The sequence below is a fragment of the Chrysochloris asiatica genome, unplaced genomic scaffold (genome assembly GCF_000296735.1).
Source record: "Chrysochloris asiatica unplaced genomic scaffold, ChrAsi1.0 scaffold00034, whole genome shotgun sequence".
NCBI classification, from domain to species: Eukaryota; Metazoa; Chordata; class Mammalia; order Afrosoricida; family Chrysochloridae; genus Chrysochloris; species Chrysochloris asiatica.
The window spans coordinates 1,498,971-1,516,957 of record NW_006408552.1 but is presented as its reverse complement, the minus strand read 5'-3'; the positions used below and the strand labels follow the sequence as shown (position 1 = coordinate 1,516,957).

Genomic DNA, 17,987 nt, shown 5'->3' with positions numbered 1-17,987 from the left:
TGCTGGCATATTTATAAGGGTGACACAGATGGCACAGACCCTGGCACTGGTTGTACATGAGGTCACCGTAAATCGGCATGGTGTTGGGGTTTATAGTGACAACAGATGGATTTGTGGGAAGACAGCTTTTTAATTATGAGATAGGGAAGGTCTTAACCACAACTCAGAAAATGAAGAAACCATGACAGTGATCTGACATCCTGGAAAAAGTATTTACAAGATGCATCACGAAGAACGACCGATTGATAGCTGCAGAATATAAATCAGTGTTTAAAAATCAGTAAAGAAAAAAGAAACAAGTCAGTGATAAACACAGCAAAGGGTCTTCTTACAAGGAAAGCAGTCCTGCTCTGTGAGCAGCTGCCAGTCCTCGAAAGTCCATCTCCAGATTCCCTGTTATATTTGTTGTTGTTGTTATATGCCGTGGAGTCGGTTCTGACTCATAGCAACCCTGTATAGGGTTTCCGAGGCTGTAAAGCTTTACGGGAGTAGAAAGCCTCCTCTTTCTCCCACGGATCAGCTGGTAGTTTCGAACTGCTGTCCCTTAGGTTCACAGCCTGATTCGTAATCACTATGCTACCATATATAAACCCCTTATCTGGTTATATTGCTGTAGCAACATTTCTATTAAATGTAGCCCAATTCAACCTTGGCACAGACTGCCCATCACCAATAATCATGAGAAGATGCTCAGCCTCCCAATCGGAGGAACATAGATTCAGTCAAAAGGATGGCATTGGTTTACCCATAGTATTGAATGGAAAAAGTGTAAAACATTGATACAATGCAGGGTTCATGTGTATATAGGGAAATGAGTAATTTCATATTCTGTTTTGGAGGTCAAATTATTAAAAAGTTAAAATGTATGCACCTTTTGATGTTTGTTGTTGTTGAGTGCCGTCAAGTCGGTTCCAACCCCTAGTGACCCTGTATAAAGTTTCCGAGGAGGGACTAGTGAGTTTGAACTGCCACGTTTGCAGTTCAAACTTACTTTGCAGTCCAGCACATTAACCCACAGCGCCACACCAGGACTGCTTTTGATGTAGCCATTGCATATTTTCAGATTCCAGTATAGCAAAATCTTGTCCATGTTACTGTATTGAAAAGAGGGAAACAACCCGAGGTGCAGCCACACCAACCCATTGGCATTTAGTCAGTTCTGACTCCGAGTGACCCCGAGGACAGGGCAGAACTGCCCCAGAGGGTTTCCAAGCCTGTCATCTGTGTGGGAGCCAACAGCCTCATCCTTCCTCCGTGAGGCGACTGGTGGATTTGAACTGTTGACCTGCAGTGAGCATTCCAGTGCTTTTCTTACAGTGACGGCAAGAATTCTTCCCATACTGTTTAGTTCTTTTGACAACCGGATTTGTTCTAATTTAGCCAACAGTCCTTATGTGTCTGACTGCCAGGCAATTTTCTCATAAGAAACCCCTTCCCAAAAAATTGTTTTTATCAACTTGCAGATACAAAATTAAGGGAATAAATGAGATAGTAAAATGTAGTTTTATAATATGTACTGTGTTGGTTTAGCTACGTACATGTTGAAAGAACACTAAGAATATATTGATTCCAAAATTTGGCTTGGTTCCATTTCATCACAGTTTTATTCAAGCTCCTTCCCTGTACCTTTTGGCACTTGTGTCTTTTCCATGACTGTTGTTGCTATGTGTTGTTGAGTTGGTTCCAGCTATTAGTGACCCTGCATAGGCTTTCTGGAATCCTGGTGAGGCACTATAGGTTAATGCGCTGGACTGCAAAGTCGGCTTGAACCGCAAGGTTGGCACTTCAAGCTCACCAGATGCTCCTTGGAAACTCTATACAGGGTCGCCTTGAGTCAAAATCCACTCAATGGCACTTAACAACAATAACAGCATAGGGTTTCTAGGAGTCCTGTAGGATCAGCACTGAACTGCAAGGTTCAGAGGTTCAAACTCACCAGCTGCTCCTTGGAAACCCTATGTAGTGTCGCTATGAGGATATGGAGTGAGGGATGTCATTGCTGGTGTCAGATAGATCTTGATTGAAAGCAGAGAATATCAGAAAGATGTTTACCTGTGCTTTATTGACTATGCAAAAGGTTTCGATTGTGTGGATCATGATAAGCTATGGACAACATGGCAAAGTATGAGTATTCCGGAACACTTAATTGTGCTCATGAGGAACCTGTACATGGACCAAGAGGCAGTTGTTCACACAGAACAAGGAAACACTGAATGTTCTAAAGTCAGGAAAGGAGCACGCCAGGACTGTATTCTTTCACCATACTTATTTAATCTGTATGCTGAGCAAATACTCCAAGAAGATGGATTATATGAAGAATGTAACATCAGGATTAAACGAAGACTCATTAACAACCTGCAATATGCAGATGATACAACCTTGTTTGCTGAAATAGAAGAGGACTTACAATACTACTGATGAAGAACAAGGGAACACTGAATGGTTTAAAATCAGGAAAGGTACATGCCAGGGTTGTATTCTTTCACCATACTTATTCAATCTGTATGCTGAGCCAGTAATCCTAGAAGCTGGATTCTATGAAGATGAACATGGCATCAGGATTGGAGGGAAGCTCATTAACAACTTGAGATATGCAGATGATCCAGAACTGCATCTGCATATAACAAGTTTCTGAAAAGTCAGTCAGAGGCCATTCTGTAACCTCAGGCCATGCATTGTATTCATTTGTCTTACAGATCAATGCCCAACACCACCACAACAAAACCACTGAATGTGTTGGTCTTAAATGTGGATGTGTGAGGCCTTAATTCCCTCCCCCTTTTTACCTTATCCTGTCATGTGACTTCTACAAGCCTCCTAAGCTGTCATGACTGAGGTCATTTTAGTCAAGCTACTGTTCAAAACAAAGTCATGGAGGTCAGTGGGTATTATCTGAGTAGACATTGTGAGGGCACAAGTCTTTTCTCCCTTTTTCTAAGGAAGAATTTTTGCTGTGTGTTCAGGTATATACTGTATTTGTTAGAGGAATGATGTAAATGTATATCAAAAAAAATCTTTGAAACTTGTTTCCTTTCCAGAGGAGAATGGTTTGGATAGCTTGGTAAGAGGGATCAGGAGCGCTTTTTGTTGATACTGATATATATATATTTTTTTTTTGGTCTAGGCATGTGCGTCACTTGGTTTATGTCATGTGTTTGACTTGTATAATCTAGGGGAAACAGCCACAATTCGAGTGTGGCAGAGCCAGCCAGGAATTCTAATCCATGGACCATAGCACTGCCTCTGGCCTGCTGTGTGACCTTTAGCAACTCCCTTCCCTCTCTGGGCCTCAGCGACTTCTTACTTGTGACACACAGTGGTTTCTTGAAGCTGTGGAGAGGAGAAGGAGAAGAAGAGAAACCAAATTTATGTCTGAGCATTTCTTTAGTTTTCTGATGAGTTGACTGAGAGCCAGGGAAACCCTGTAGGCAAAATTACCAAGTAGAAGAACCAATACTCAAATCCTTGTCCCCACTGTGCTCAGTGCTTGCCAGACCAGGTTGTCCCCAGCACACTAGAGCAGGGCCATGGGCTCCACCCAACCTGAGAGCGCCATCTGTCATGGTAATTACCCGGTGGCCAAGGTCTACACTCCATCATACTGGTTCTAAGCCAGCTACTGGAGGAAGACGGAGACTCATGGCTAATTTCCTATTCTACCAGTCTGCCAAGGTTTTTTATTAACTCTCATTTTCAGAGTGGAAAAACTGTTCTGGCCAACTTTCTCACAGAATCTTCTGACATCACTGAATACAACCCAACCCAAGGAGTGAGGTGAGCCCTGATAAATCTGGGTCCCCAAGAGTCCCCACCTATCACCTTCCCACTCTGGGGACTGTTGACATCCCCAAAGTATGATGTTTTCTAAGTACCAGCACTGCTCTTGTTTTGTTTTGTGTTCTTTTAGGATCCTGGAATTTGAGAACCCACATGTTAGCAGCAACAACAAAGGCACAGGGTGTGAATTTGAGCTGTGGGATTGTGCCGGTGATCCCAAGTATGTATGTGTACTGTAAAGGGGGTTTGTGTCATCAGCAGATGTGAAAACAAGCTGCCCACCAGGCATCAAGCTCCGGCCTAATTCCTGACACTTACTCGGATGTTCATAAATCCGATGTGAATTATTTTGTGAGCTTTAGTAACTGGGTTGTGATGCAATTCAAAGTCATCAGTCAGTTATTAAAGTCCTCACTTAGAAACCAAATGCCCTAACATTGCTTCTGGCTCCTTTTCTGCCCTGAAGGTTCGAGTCTTGCTGGCCAGCATTGATGAAGGACTCCCATGGCGTGGTGATCATCTTCAATGCCAACACCCCAAGCCACCTGAAGGAGATTGAAATGTGGCATTCCTGCTTTGTCCAGCAGCAGTTGTTACCGGACACTCAGTGTCTCTTGGTTGCACACCACAAGCCAGGCTCTGGAGGTGACAGAGGAAACCTGTGTTTACGTAAGGAGACTGGAATTTCCCCTTCCTACTTATCTTCTGAATGTTTTATGGATTGATACATTTCTAAAGAGCTGTAGAGCAGCTAACTGCAAGGTCAGTGGTTCAAACCCACCAGTAGCTCCTCAGAAACCCTATGCAAGATTGCTATGAGTCAGAACCGACTCAAGGGCACTTAACAACAACAAGGAGCCCTGGTGGCGATGTGGATTAATCAGACCTAATGGTTCAAACCCACCAGCCACGTTGTGGCAGAAGGATGAAGCTGTCTGTCTGCTCCTATCCTCGGACACCCTCGGGTGACTGTGAGCTGGAATTCACTCAATTATAGGTCTTTGTGAAGGCCGGGTGGTGTAAGTGGTTAAACACTGAACAGGTAACTGAAAGGCTGGCGGTTCAAGTCTACCCAGAGGGACCTCCGAGTAAAGGTCTGGTGCTATCCTTATGAAAACCGGCCGTCAGAAATCCTGTGCAGCACAGTTCTACTCTGACAGACAAGCTTGCTGTGAGTCCCAACAGCAGGACATGTGTCTTTGAAGCTAGCCGCTACCCACAGTTCCTGAGCACCTACTGTGTTCTAGGCAGCTGACTTTCTCACCATGTATCAGAGCTGCTAGCATGGAAGACCCGCTGTACACTGCAGGCCAGGCAGACACTGTAAAAGCGGGCAGATGTTCAGAGGGGACAAACGTGGTGTTAGCCACTCATTGGTAGTTAGGGACAAATTTCCCTGACTGACCTTTTCTCAAGAGAAACTTCCAGTTCACAGACGACACACATGACAGTCATAGCAGAATGAACCTGGGGAAACAACTCAGTGAGAAAAGACCCAGACCCAAAAAGAGAGCAGGAGAAACTCTCCCCTCTCCTAACTCAAGAGCAAGGAGCTGAAAGAGCCTTGTAGATGGTTTGTCCTGTCACCTGGTGTGACAGTGTCCGGGAACCTGGCTCTGCTGTGTTGGATCAAGGCAGATGTGAAACTGTAGTTTTGGACATTAGAAAACTGAGCTTATTGGTGCCTAGAAGTCTCAGGTCACTTAGAGCTGGAATGGGCCTCTCATGAAACGCCCGCGCATAATGACCTTATTTGCTTTTTCCAGCATCACCCTTGAACAAGCTGAAGCTGGTGCACTCGAATCTCGAAGATGACCCTGAGGAGATCCGGTTGGAATTCATAAAGTATTTAAAAGGCATAGTCAACTCAGTGTCTGAGAGCAGGGACCGCGAGGAGATGTCCATTATTACCTGAGCAGCCTGAATCCCGGACTCTTCCCCCATCCCAAAGGAAGTCAGCCCTTCCCCAGCTACTCCAGTGTGACTATAGGAAGGGACCAGTCAGCCGGTGAAGCTGATTCATGACATCTTTCATTCCACCCAGAAAACCATATGACTGAATTCTGATTCCCCTGCCCCACGCCTTTTGAAAAATTCCCTTGCCTCATTTCCTTCTCTGGCCTGGAAATTTGTTAGGAGATTTTTCTCCTTCACATATGCCAGTTGTGGAATTTGCAACTTATCAAAGCTGATAATATAGTTTAATCCATGAGTATTGTTTTGAAATGGATTTTTCCATTCCTTGGTTTTCTCAACGAGCACTAACTTGACCACACTTAACAGCAACAACTGTGCGCCAGACCCTGTTCTAGATACTGCTGATGAGCACCATGAACACAGCAGATACGAAATCCTTGCCTTCATGGAGCATCCGTTCTGTTGCTAAGTAACAGTGAGGTAGAGTCAAAACTGAAGATTTAATATTTTATATATGTTTAAAAAATGTATAGATTATTTCTTATAGCTGACCTAAAGTTTACTCACTCCCACCCTCCTACATGATGAAGGAAGAAGTGGTACTTGGCCATGCCCTCCAAGAAAGCTCCCCTTATGTCAGTAAGGGGATAGCGTGAGTAAGGGTGGGCCTTGTACCATGGCCTCCAGGAAGGCTGTGGCTCAGGATGCAGCAGACACAGATCCTGTCTTGTTAATAAAAGTTTGGATTTACACAAAGTAGAAGATAATGACATCCGATCACAGAATGGACAACAACTACACAATACTGGGAATCCTGACTGAACCAAAGAACTAAAGTGACACAGAACATGAACCATCATCACCCCCACTGCCATCAAGTCCGTTCTGACTCATAAACAGAACCAGCCAGGATGACAGTTTGCCTAGCCTCCTGTTTCTGGAACCTAACCAAATGACCAAGTCATATTATGAAGCTGTATTTGACCAAATATGTTGAGAAGGTTGACAGGTAAGGCCAGGCTATTCATGCAATTCTCAATCAAAAGCAGAAGTCATTATCTAGAGGAGCTGTGGAAGGCTGGATTCTCTAGAAAAGGGGTTTCTGAAGCTGCAAATCTTTACAGGAGCAGAAAGCCTCATCTTTCTCATACGGAGCAGCTGGTGGGTTTGGCAGCCCAGTGCTTATCCTACAGTGCCACCAGAACACCATTGCAGGAGTAACTTTCCTAAGTCGTACAAACCCAGTTACCTTTTCATTAGGTGCCAGAAATACTGCCTTTTAAAATATATACACATACTTCATTGTATTTTTTGGTGCAGGTTTACCCAGAAGTTGAGGTTCCCATTTCAGTGATTTCTACACACGTTCAGTAACATTGATTAAAGTCTTCATAATGTATGGGCAGTCTTAGTATTCTGTTCTGGTTGTTCCATTTCCATTCATCTAGTTTCCCTGACCACTTACATTCTCTTCTTTATTTTAAAGTCATTGTCAACCATCTGGTGTCATCAAGGCGATTTTTTTAAAGGAGCACAATGATTTTATTTTTTGACCAATTTGATTTTCTTTGAACCAGTTTGTTATTTAACTACAACGTGGCCTCAGCAGTTAGTTTGGGTTCAGAGTTTGACGAGGATCTTGGGACAATAGTCTCAGGGAGTCCTTCACTCTCAACCAGTCCCGTAGGTCTGGGTTTTTTATTTTGTTCTTGAATTTGAGATTCTGTCCCACATTTTTCTACCAGGGTCCAGGTATTGTGACCCTGATTGAAACAGCCAAGAGCCAGGCAGTAGCCCCTTCAGGTCTTGAGGTAGATGCAGCCGGGGTTCCTGTAGACTGCTTGTCCTGTAGACTAACTCCTTTCTGGAGTCTCATTTCCTTCTTTCTCTCTTGCTCTGGATGAGTAGTGAACAATAGTTGTACCTTGGATGACTGCAAGTTTTTAAGACCCTAGACACTAAGGAATAGTGTTGCTAAATTGTTAAGTACCGAACAATCAGTTTAGAGTCATAGTGACCCTATATAGGATTTCCATGGAGTGGCTGGTGGGTTTGAACCACCAACCTTGCAATTACCAGTCCAGTGTTTATCCCGTGGTGCCATACCAGCACTTCAGACATTAAGGAGCACTGCATTTTTATTGTGTGGTATGGGTCAGAATCGAATCAACGGCACTTAACAACAACAACATTTTTATTGGGAGTCTTGGTGTGGTCCTGTGGGCTAATGTGTCAGACTGGAAAGTCATTTGAACTACAAGGTTGGTGGTTCAAGCTCACTAGCTGCTCCTTGGAAAACCTATACAGAGTTGCTATGGGTCGGAATTGACTTGTTGGCACTTAACAACAACAACATTTTTATTAACCCCTTAAAGTCGTCAGTTACCAACAAAGCTATATCTTTGTTATACCAGTTAAGTATGTCCAAACTAATGAAGAGTTTTCCAAGCCTCAGCTGATGCATTCTCCACAAATGTACTACTCCTTTCTTAGGCAAGAAATTAATGATTGCACATTTTACAAAACAAACCAAAGAAATGAGGGAGGAAACTCTGCTTTTGAATGTTAAGAATACATTACATATTTTTGATGTGACGTCCAAACTACTTTATCTTAAGTAATTCTCTACATTTATGAGATGGGCCATTCTTTCTACCCAAGTTAAAAGCCGGTGGGACTGTTGTATCTGCCAAGTTTTCCCACTTCAAAAAGGGAAGTGTTTGGAGCTTTGATGTGAGCAACACACCATTTCATTTCTCTTTCTGCACTCTGCAGCTCATTCCCCATCTAGGCTTTTTGATAGACGTTCTCCTTTCTCAAAATCCTCCACCCAGATTTATCCCACACGTACAGCTCTTTAGACCAGGTATAATTAGAGATCTTAGGCCTCCAAGGTGCTGTTTAGAATGACAAATAACCCACCTGTTTTACATTTATATTCTTACATGAAGTTTCATGATAAGTGTTTTATATACGAACCATCTTTTTTTGTATGATTTTTAGAACTGAGAAATACTTAGGTGTGCACTAAACTTATAACCATATAATGTAATAAAATATTTTAGTCAGAAGAATAAAGTGTTCACTGTTTTCTGCATAAATGAGGGAACTTGGTTTCTATTGCTAGAAACCTATTCAAGTGCTTTTCAAGCCTGTATCTCTTTTGCAAATCCAACTAGACTTATCATCCTTTTGGAGTGCAGTTTTTTCAAGTAGGAAGTTGTTTTTAAAATCATGACAATAGCTTTAATGTGTCAGTCACAAATAAGATGGAGAACAATGTAAAAGAATGATTATTGTGTTTGATGAGAACAGTAGGAGGTAGTTGTCTAGTAGGTAAAGTCATATATACAGCTGGAAAGCTTGGCCTTGATTCTGTTAGCCATGGAAGAGCCAGCCCTAGGCAGAGCAGGGCCAGATGACTCCGGTGGCTAAATGGAGAACAGACTTAAGGGGAACAAGCCAGAAGGCAGACCAGTCAGGTAAAGGTAGTGTCTGAAATACAGCGCTGAGTGTTGCCGTAGAGACAAAGGTACCGATTGCACACCTATTTGTTGGTGTTACATGCTGTGGAGTCGGTTCCCACTCAGTGGACCCTGTATAGGGTTTCTGAGGAGTGGCTGGTGGGTTTGAACCACCGACCTTGCAGTGCAGAACTTACCCTATAGCACCACACCAGGACTCCACTCATCCACAAGTATTTAGGAGGTAAGTGTGTTTGAGTTGAGGTGGGAGTAGAGAGATTTTATCCCCAACCTTCAGTGTTCCTGGTTTATACAGGTTCTCAAAGTGATGTCAGCTAATCAGTACCCAAACGTACACCCACCCTGTGCCATCTGATTCTGACTCCCAGCCACCTTATAGGGGAGAGCAGAACTGTCCCCATGGAGTTTTCAAGGCTGTAAATCTACAGAGGCTGACTGCTTCATGGTTCTCCAGTGAGCAGCTGCTGGAACTCAACCTCCAACCTTCCAGTTAGAGGCAGGTGGTAATCATGGGACTGGCCAGCTGATACTAGGAGTTCACCTAATCTTCACAGATTGACTTATCTTCAGACATCCTGCATTTATAATAGTGAAAATCTATACAGCTATTTTGTACGTAAACGATAAATACTTGGTGTCAACAAGGCTGGAACAAAGATTGTGCTTTGGCAGGTAGACGACGATTTAACTTGAGAGGTAATGTAATGATGTGTAGTGCCATGGAGTCGGTCCCAACTCATAATGGGGTTTCCGAGGCGGGAGCAGAAAGCCCCGAAGTTACCAGTGGGCGCTACGGGACGAGTAGTGGAGTATGCCCCAGACCCCACTGTCCCCAGGCCCAGTAGATCTAATTTTCCGCAGGCGCAGACCACTAGGCGCCCCAGGGTGCCAATCCCGACCAACTTCCGCTAAGGACACCGGGAATTGTAGTTGGGCTAGAACCGTCCCTAAGGTCCGAGTAGCTACTGCAACTGTTATCTAGAGGCCAGCACCTGACTTGCGCTTTTGCTGGGGACGATTTTCTGGCTTCCGAGGCGGGATCTTCCTGTGTTCTTGTGGCCTCCAGTCCCGGGCTGGACGTCCTGAAGGTCGGACCCCCAGCCAATGGGCAGACGGCTGCCCACAGGGTAGCAGCTGTTTCTCGATCTGCCTTGGGCCTCAGTCTGGCAACTCTCCCTGCCAGTCCCGTCCCATTTAGTTCATGACCAAAGTAACCTGGGACTAGATCTGACTGGCGATTGGCGTGGAACGTGGAATGACAGAGTGCATTGTAGTAGAACCTTGGTCAGTACCGTTACTTTCTGCCCCACTCCATTAGAGGGGGAACTGAGCCCAGAGAAAGTTAAGGAAGTGCACTACTTCGAGGCCGGGCCATGACTGTGCATGACAGAGGCTATTAATGAGATGATAGATCCTGGTTCGGTCCTTCTGACCCTCCACTGTAGGATCCGCACTGGACTGCTAACCACAAGGTTGGTGGTTCAAACCCTATACAGGGTTACTATGAGTCAGAACTGGCTCGGTGACACTTAACAAGGCATAATGTGCACACAAAAGTAGCCAGAGACTGGTTTAAACCAGCAGATTACTGAGATTACTGATTAAGCATAGACGTGCTCACGAAGAGGAGGAGGCTTCTACATCGCCAAAGAGGGGAGCGTGGACTGATGACACTTCCTGTGACTTGGTCAGTATCTCCGAATGGTTGTACTATGTAACTTTGCATCTTTTAGATGATGTTTTTTTTGGGGTGTTTTTTTTGTTTTTGTTGTTTTGTGTTTTTTTTTTTTTGGTATTTCCTTTCTGGAGTCTTAGTAACCCCTTTCCCTCAATCCAGTCTGTTGTAATTACATGCATGACCTAATCTCAATGCTGATTTATTATAATGGTTCTGGGCCTTTCAAAGCTTTGCAGCTTCTTCCGTAATCTGATTGTTTAGCACGCTTACTTCTGCATTTCCAGCAGAATGCAGTGCCTGGCCCAGAAAAGGCGTCCAAACATCTGTTAAGGGTTATTCTGTTACCTCAGTGAGGTACCCACTGTTCCTTGAGACTTGAGCAAACCAGCCTCAAAATAGCAAGGTGAGGAGAGAAAGTTTCTTACTCTGGCCAGGTAATGAAGAGAGAGGGACATCCTCAGATTCTGCTCGTGAGGCATCTTTTATTACAGATTAGGAAATCATACATTATGTATAATATGTGCATACATTATTCATATGCAATATGTGCCTACATAAAGTTCCTGAAAAGTGATCATCAACTTGGGGGCAAGTAGGAGGTACTGTCCTAGTGAATAAGCCCCTCTGGAGCCAGAGCTTAATATGCAATGAGTCTTTAGTGAGGGCTGTTGTTAAATGCTGTTGAGTAGGTTTGGACTCATAAGCAGTCCAGTGCTTATCCTACAGCACCACACCAGGACCCCTAATAAGGGATAGCTTACATTAAACAAAACCAAAAAAACTAAACCCACTGCCTTGGGTTGGGTTGATTCCTATATAGGGTTTCCCAGACTCTTAAAGGGTTCTGGTCCATGCAAACCAAGCTGGTCTAGACTAGATCTTCTTTCATAGTTCCTAGCAGTGGGTCAGCACCTTTACATCCTTCCTGAATGGATCAGTCATTTTCAAGTGTCACTTTGTGTTCTTCCCTGTTTCAATTTCATTCTAAGGACAAACAACTCAAAATGCTTTAGCCAGTAAATTACTGGGTATCATGATTCTAACAAACCAGTCGTTAAAAAAAAAAAAATCAAGAGACTATAAAATGAACTGTATATGTATGTTTGGCATTACTAAGGAATTATTGTTTAAAGTTTTTAACTATGATCAGGCTATTGAGGTTATAGCTTAAAAAGAAAAAGAGTTTTAGACACACATACTGCAAATCGTAGGAATAAAATTACACCAGATTTGTTTCAGAAATACAGGGGGAGGAGGCAAGATTCCTTCTGACCCTCTCCCACAAACATCAGGGCACTTTGAGGAACGCTGAACCAGGGCACAGAGGAAAGCAGCAAAGAGCTGCAGACAGGCAAGAATCCACGAATCAACAAGTCCCATGTGACATGCGGTGGGAGTCACTTCTCTGCCCTTCTCTCCAGCTACACAGGCCACCGGCTTCCCCAGCCAAAGGTCCTGCTTCCCTGGTTCCCACACCACCATCCATACAAAGAGAAAGACCCCCAAGATTCTGCTCTAAAATCCATAAATTGGCAGACCCCCACAGGGTCCATTTCGTGTGTGTCGGCCCTACCATGGATTTCATCAGCAGGTTCTGGCTGTGGAGTCAGTTCCCACAGTTAAGACCTCCCATCCCCCCTGCCCACCCCATAGTTTAGACCTCTAAAACCAACAGGATAAAAGTCCCCTGGGATCAATTTGCATTCGTTTGCCACCACTTTGGGTTAGCACTGAAGACTCCACGGAGGCTGCTGTGTGCTATGAAGCAGGCCAATTTCTGGGTGTGGGGGACTCTGACAGCAACTAAGCAAGCCTCCAGGAGACCTGACCAGTATATGAGACCCCCTTCCCGGCCTGGTAATGGCTGGTTGCCAAGCTGCTGCAAGGTCCCTGAAGTGTAGTCTTCTCCCATGTCATCATCAACTTGCCTTTTGGGCATTCCATAGAGCAGGCATCCGAAACCACCATGACAGATCTCCCCAGGAGTCAGTGTGGGTCTGTCTGCTCTCCCTTCTGGCAGCACTAAGACCTCTGTGTGATAGGATGCAGGCATTTTGAGTGGAGACCACACCCACAGCAACATACTATCCCACAGTCTGATAGCAACAAGGCCCACCTCCCTGGGGTGGTGGTGGGGGGCTGGGGGCCGGTTCAGAGCATGACAACCCCTTCCTCACCTGGAAACTGTCAGCTGCTGGACTGATGTGAACCGCTGCAGAAAACTCCCTACAGCGGATTCAGGAGTTTTTCTAAGTGAAACAGTTCTCCCATCCACCACAGGGCTGCTGGAGCTCTAAACCCAACAAGGCACATCTCTCTGATGTTCTGGAAAGTCCTAGTCCCTCTAAAACAATTTATTCATTAGTAATATGTACTGCATACAGTGTTGACATTCATAACTTGTTAATGTCACCATGTCTGTAAGTTTATATGTAATGTTTCCAGCCTCCAAAGACAACAATCAGATTTATAGATACTGATAATACAAGGCAATCATATAGGGATGGGCAACTTAGACACTGGCTACCTAAAATGAGGGGCAATAAAGGTACAAAGTGACTGGCTTATAAGGTTTCAAGAGGGAGTATAGTTTAAGAGTGTGGGGGAGAAGATAGAGTGTCCACTGAATAGTTTTCATCTTGTCTAGATGGGTCTGGTGAAGAGATAGGGATAAGATTCTTATGATTCAGTAGTAACAGTTATCATGACTAATTGCGACTGTCACAATTGTAAAGGTAGAAGTTTTGTAACAAAAACGGGGGAGTAGTTATTCTTACAGTCCAGAAACAAAGGATCCTAGGACCATCAAGGGAGAAGAGCACAAGCAGAATGTGGGACTTTATCCAGATAAGCAGCGACAGCAGAGATGGAAGCAAAGATGAGGACATGGAGAGAGGGAACAGCTGAGTATGCTAAATTCATGGAAAAAGAGGGATTAAGAGCTTGGGGCCAGGAGGCAGGCTTGCAGAATGTGCACTTTGGTTGTGTAAATTATGTTATTTACCTGAGTGATTAAAAAAAAAAAAAAAACAGAATAGAAAGAAATACTGCTAACTGATGGTACATGGAGGGGATTATAATCATTGTCATGAAAAAAAGTATTGACTGTTGAATGTAAAACTGATGCTCTGTCCTGTAAACTTTCACTCAATTCATAATTTAAAAACTTTTGAAAAAAGGCAATCATAGAAATGCTTTGTCTGCCAGCTGAGAGAGTGGTTCCTGTACTTGTCTGTACCTTGCTTTTCCTCTTACACATGTTTCCTGAACAAGTTTGAAAGATACATCTGCATTGTTTTGTTCCTAATGAGTGAAAACAACATACAGTGTGAAGATGTGGTTGATGGGAATGTTGAAGATGTTACCAACACAGTAATTAAGTTTAGGATCCACTATACAAACAGTGGTACCAGTTCATTAATGATTTAGTGAGCCAACATGAACCTGAGAAGGTTGCAGACTTGGGTTGTGGTGATATTTCAGTCTTATGGTTGCTGAAATTCCACAAGTGCATTGAACTGCTCATTGGAGTCGATACCAATGAGGATAAATTGGAACTGAAAAAGTATAAGTTGTCTCCCCTCACTGGCGACTATCTAAAACCCAGGGAGAGGACACTGACTGTTCCCTTGTATTCTGGCTCTGCTGTGAAGAGAGACTCCAGTTTGCTTGGATTTGACATGATAATATGTACTGAAATAATAGAGCATTTGGATTCAGAAAACCTGGCCAGTTTTCTGAAGTGGTATCTGGGTTCTTGTCTCCAACCATGATCGTCAGTAGCACACCACACTCATTTCAATCCCGTTTCCAGCAGTAACCTTAAGAGATTCCAATCACAAAATTGAGTGGAGCAGGAGGGAGTTTCAGACCTGGGCTTTGGACATGGCCAATCTCTACAACTACTCTGTGAAGTTTTCTGGGGTGGGGAAGCCACCTGCTGGAGCTGAGGGTGTTGGGTACTATATTCAGGATAGGGGTCTTCAGGAAAAATGTAACACAAGTATAGTGAGCATGTTCATAAAGTTGTTTATACCACCATATCCCAAGTTTGCAGCAAAAACAGCCCCGTCACATTCCCATCCCCTCTGTACACAGGGTTGATAGGAACTGGCAACTCAGACACTGACTACCTAAAATGGGAGGGCTATAAAAGGCATGAAGTGACTGGCTTACAAGTTTTCAAGAGTGAGTTTAGTTTCAGAGTGTGCAGGGAAAGGTAGAATCCCCACTGAATAGTGTTCATCTTGCCTATATGGGTCTGGTGAGAGGAGATGGGGATAAGATTCTCATGATTCAATATTGAGTAACTGTTATCATGACTAACTGTAATTGTCACAACTGTAAAGGTACAAGTTTAATAACAAAAAATGGGGAATAGTTAATCTTACAGCCCAGGAACAGAGGGCCCTAGAACCATCAAGGGAGAAGAGCACAAGCGGAATGTGGGACCCTATCCAGAGAAGCAGTGACATCAAAGATGAGGACATGGAGAGAGGGAGCAGCTGAGGACTCTAGACTTATGGAAAGAGAAAGGCTGTGTGCTGGCAAGCTTTCAGAATGTGCCCTTGGGGTGTTTCAATTATTATATATTTCTGAGTGTTTTGGTGTACATCCAAAAAAGAAAACAGAGGGAATAGAAGCAAATACTGTTGAATAAAGATGCACGGAGGAGATTGTAATCATTGCAATGAACCAAAATATGATAGGATGAGTGTAAAACTGATGTTCTCCCATATAAGCTATCACTGAATTCACAATAAAAACTTAAAAACAACAACAACAACAAAAAGTCCTGCCGATATGCAGAGGTTACTGAAGTGATTTCCCAGGTCTACAGCATGAGATGGAATCTTCTGGAAAAGTGTGAAGCTGCAGGACAACAGGGACTTTGCGGATTTGCCCAAATACTCCGGCACCACAGAGGCCCCTCTCAGTACTTCCAGCCAGTCTTCCCCCAGTTCAGTGCCAACATGGAGAAGACTCCCAACACATTCTGCATTGGAATTGTGTTTTCCATGCCTTTGGAAAGTCTCTTTTCGTTGCCCAAAGTGAAACATGTTAACATCAGGTGTTAACATGGTGGTGGTGGTGGTGGTGGTGGTGATGTGCTGTAGAGTCGGTTCCGACTCATAGCGACCCTGTACAGGGTTTCCAAGGCGGTAAATTTTTACGGAAGCAGAAAGCCTCATCTTTCTCCCACAGAACAGCTGGTGGTTTCGAACTGCTGACCCTGAGATTAGCAGCCCAATTCGTAACCACTACACTACCAGAGCTCCTTATGTGTTAACACAGAGATGGTAAAAACCAGGATTGCAGCTTTGGTGATGCTGCATACTAGTCTGTTAGCATACTAGAGGAGGAGAACGGTGAGTGAGCATTCTTGATTCTTGAAGTCTTAGCAAGTGTTGGATTCATTTATCCTTGAGACAGAATTTGTGTGTGTGTCGTCATAATTCAGGAGTGACTTTTTTTTTTTTTTGATGTGCAGAGTTTTGATAGAAAGGGCCATCCCTCAGGCCCCTGGACAGATGTATTTAACTCACAGCCAGACTGTTTGCTGTGAACCTAAAAAAGATAGTAAGGCTGAACCCAAAATGGTCTGCTTTCCTTGAAATTAAAATTTTTCTTCTATATTTTCTCAAGAATGAAGATATGGTCATATTTACACACTGTTAACTTAGAATTTATCTACCTAACCCAATATATATATTTTGTATATATATGCTTGGGGACAATAGAGTATGTTTTTGTACAGTTATAAAGTTTTGTGTACTAGACTCATGCTTAATGACATTTAATATTTGAGAGAAAAATGAAGAAAGAAAGAAAAAAAAAAAGGCAGTAATAACCCAGCTGCGCTTCGAGGGCCCAAGGTGAACTACAGCCCCAGGTGAGCAATGGCCCAGTGAACTGCTGGTATCTAAGCAAAAGAAGACTTATGTAGCATATTCAAAACTTCAAGCCTCAAGATAGAGACTTGATCCCAGTGAAGTGCTTGGGATAGGAGATGGGAAGGGTGTGTGCCACTGTTACTTTGAAATTGTGAATCACATAATTGTTCAAACTAACAAGAAAAGAGAGAGAGAAGCAATCTGTGATGGTTGGCTAAGGAGTGATGGGGGGAGAAATTAGTCCCACCTGCTGATACAGGTGACAGGGCAGACAATATATAAGAAGAGGGAGGTGAGCAGAAAAAAGATGAAGGTAGTGGGAGACATAGGGAGGAATGCAAGAGTTAAGTGAATAGAGGTGAATACTGTTAACTGTTGATACGTGGAGAGGATTGCAATCATTGTAATGAACAAAGTATGTTATCTATTGAGTGTAAAACTGATGATCTATAATTTCATACAATAGTTGCAGTTATTACCCATATTGAAGAACTAGAACTGTTTTGTCATATATCTGTTAGATTTCTATTAAGTATTTTTCACTTCTTGCATATTTTTAGTTTTTTTTTAAAGAATAGGACCCAATTTAATAATAAAAACTAACAATAAACACTAAAAATAAAACAAAAACAAAAAACTGATGATCTGCTCTGTAAACCTTCAGTCAGTTCACAATAAAAAGATTTGAAAAAGGCAATAATAATGAAAATTGATATATGTGTATATACATATGAGCTATTACACTTAACATTAGAAATAACTTAGGACGGAGTCATTGGGATGGAGCCCCATAGTGAGTCTGGGTTACCTATATAAGCACTGTAGTACTATTTGACTTCTTCACTATGCACTTGTTTTATGCTGACAAAAGTAAAACTACGTCAACTCTCCTTAACTTAACTCTCCTTACAGAACCTGGAAGAACTCTGGCAGCGTAGTGGTTACAAATCGGGCTGCTAACCTCAGGGTGAGCAGTTCGAAACTACCAGCTGTTCCGTGGAAGAAAGATGAGGCTTTCTGCTCCCGTAAAGATTTACATCCTCGGAAACTCTGTACAGGGTCACTATGAGTCGGAACCGACTCCACGTACTTAACAACAACAGAACCTGACTTAGTATTTTAAGATGAAATGATCATCTCAGTGAGACCTGGAAAAGGAAATTAAGAATCACTGAAGTTGGCAAGGTTCTAACCCACTAATGATATTTTTTTCTTTCAAGTAAAAACTGTGTCCGG

General features: G+C 43.2%; 1 protein-coding gene and 1 pseudogene across 2 annotated transcripts in view; both read left to right on the top strand.

Moving 5' to 3' along the window:
* RABL5 (RAB, member RAS oncogene family-like 5) overlaps positions 1–5,692 on the top strand; it is an 8,434-nt gene extending 2,742 nt beyond the window's left edge. The window contains exons 2-5 of one of the 2 annotated variants that reach the window (XM_006859664.1): positions 3,698–3,774; positions 3,908–3,997; positions 4,244–4,446; positions 5,544–5,692. In XM_006859664.1, coding sequence (XP_006859726.1) covers positions 3,698–3,774; positions 3,908–3,997; positions 4,244–4,446; positions 5,544–5,692 — 519 coding nt within the window. The remainder of the gene's footprint in view (positions 1–3,697; positions 3,775–3,907; positions 3,998–4,243; positions 4,447–5,543) is intronic. The other variant, XM_006859665.1, reaches the window with a different exon arrangement.
* Positions 5,693–14,163: 8,471 nt separating this feature from the next.
* Positions 14,164–14,866, top strand: LOC102841813 (annotated as a pseudogene).
* The last annotated feature ends 3,121 nt before the right edge of the window (positions 14,867–17,987 follow it).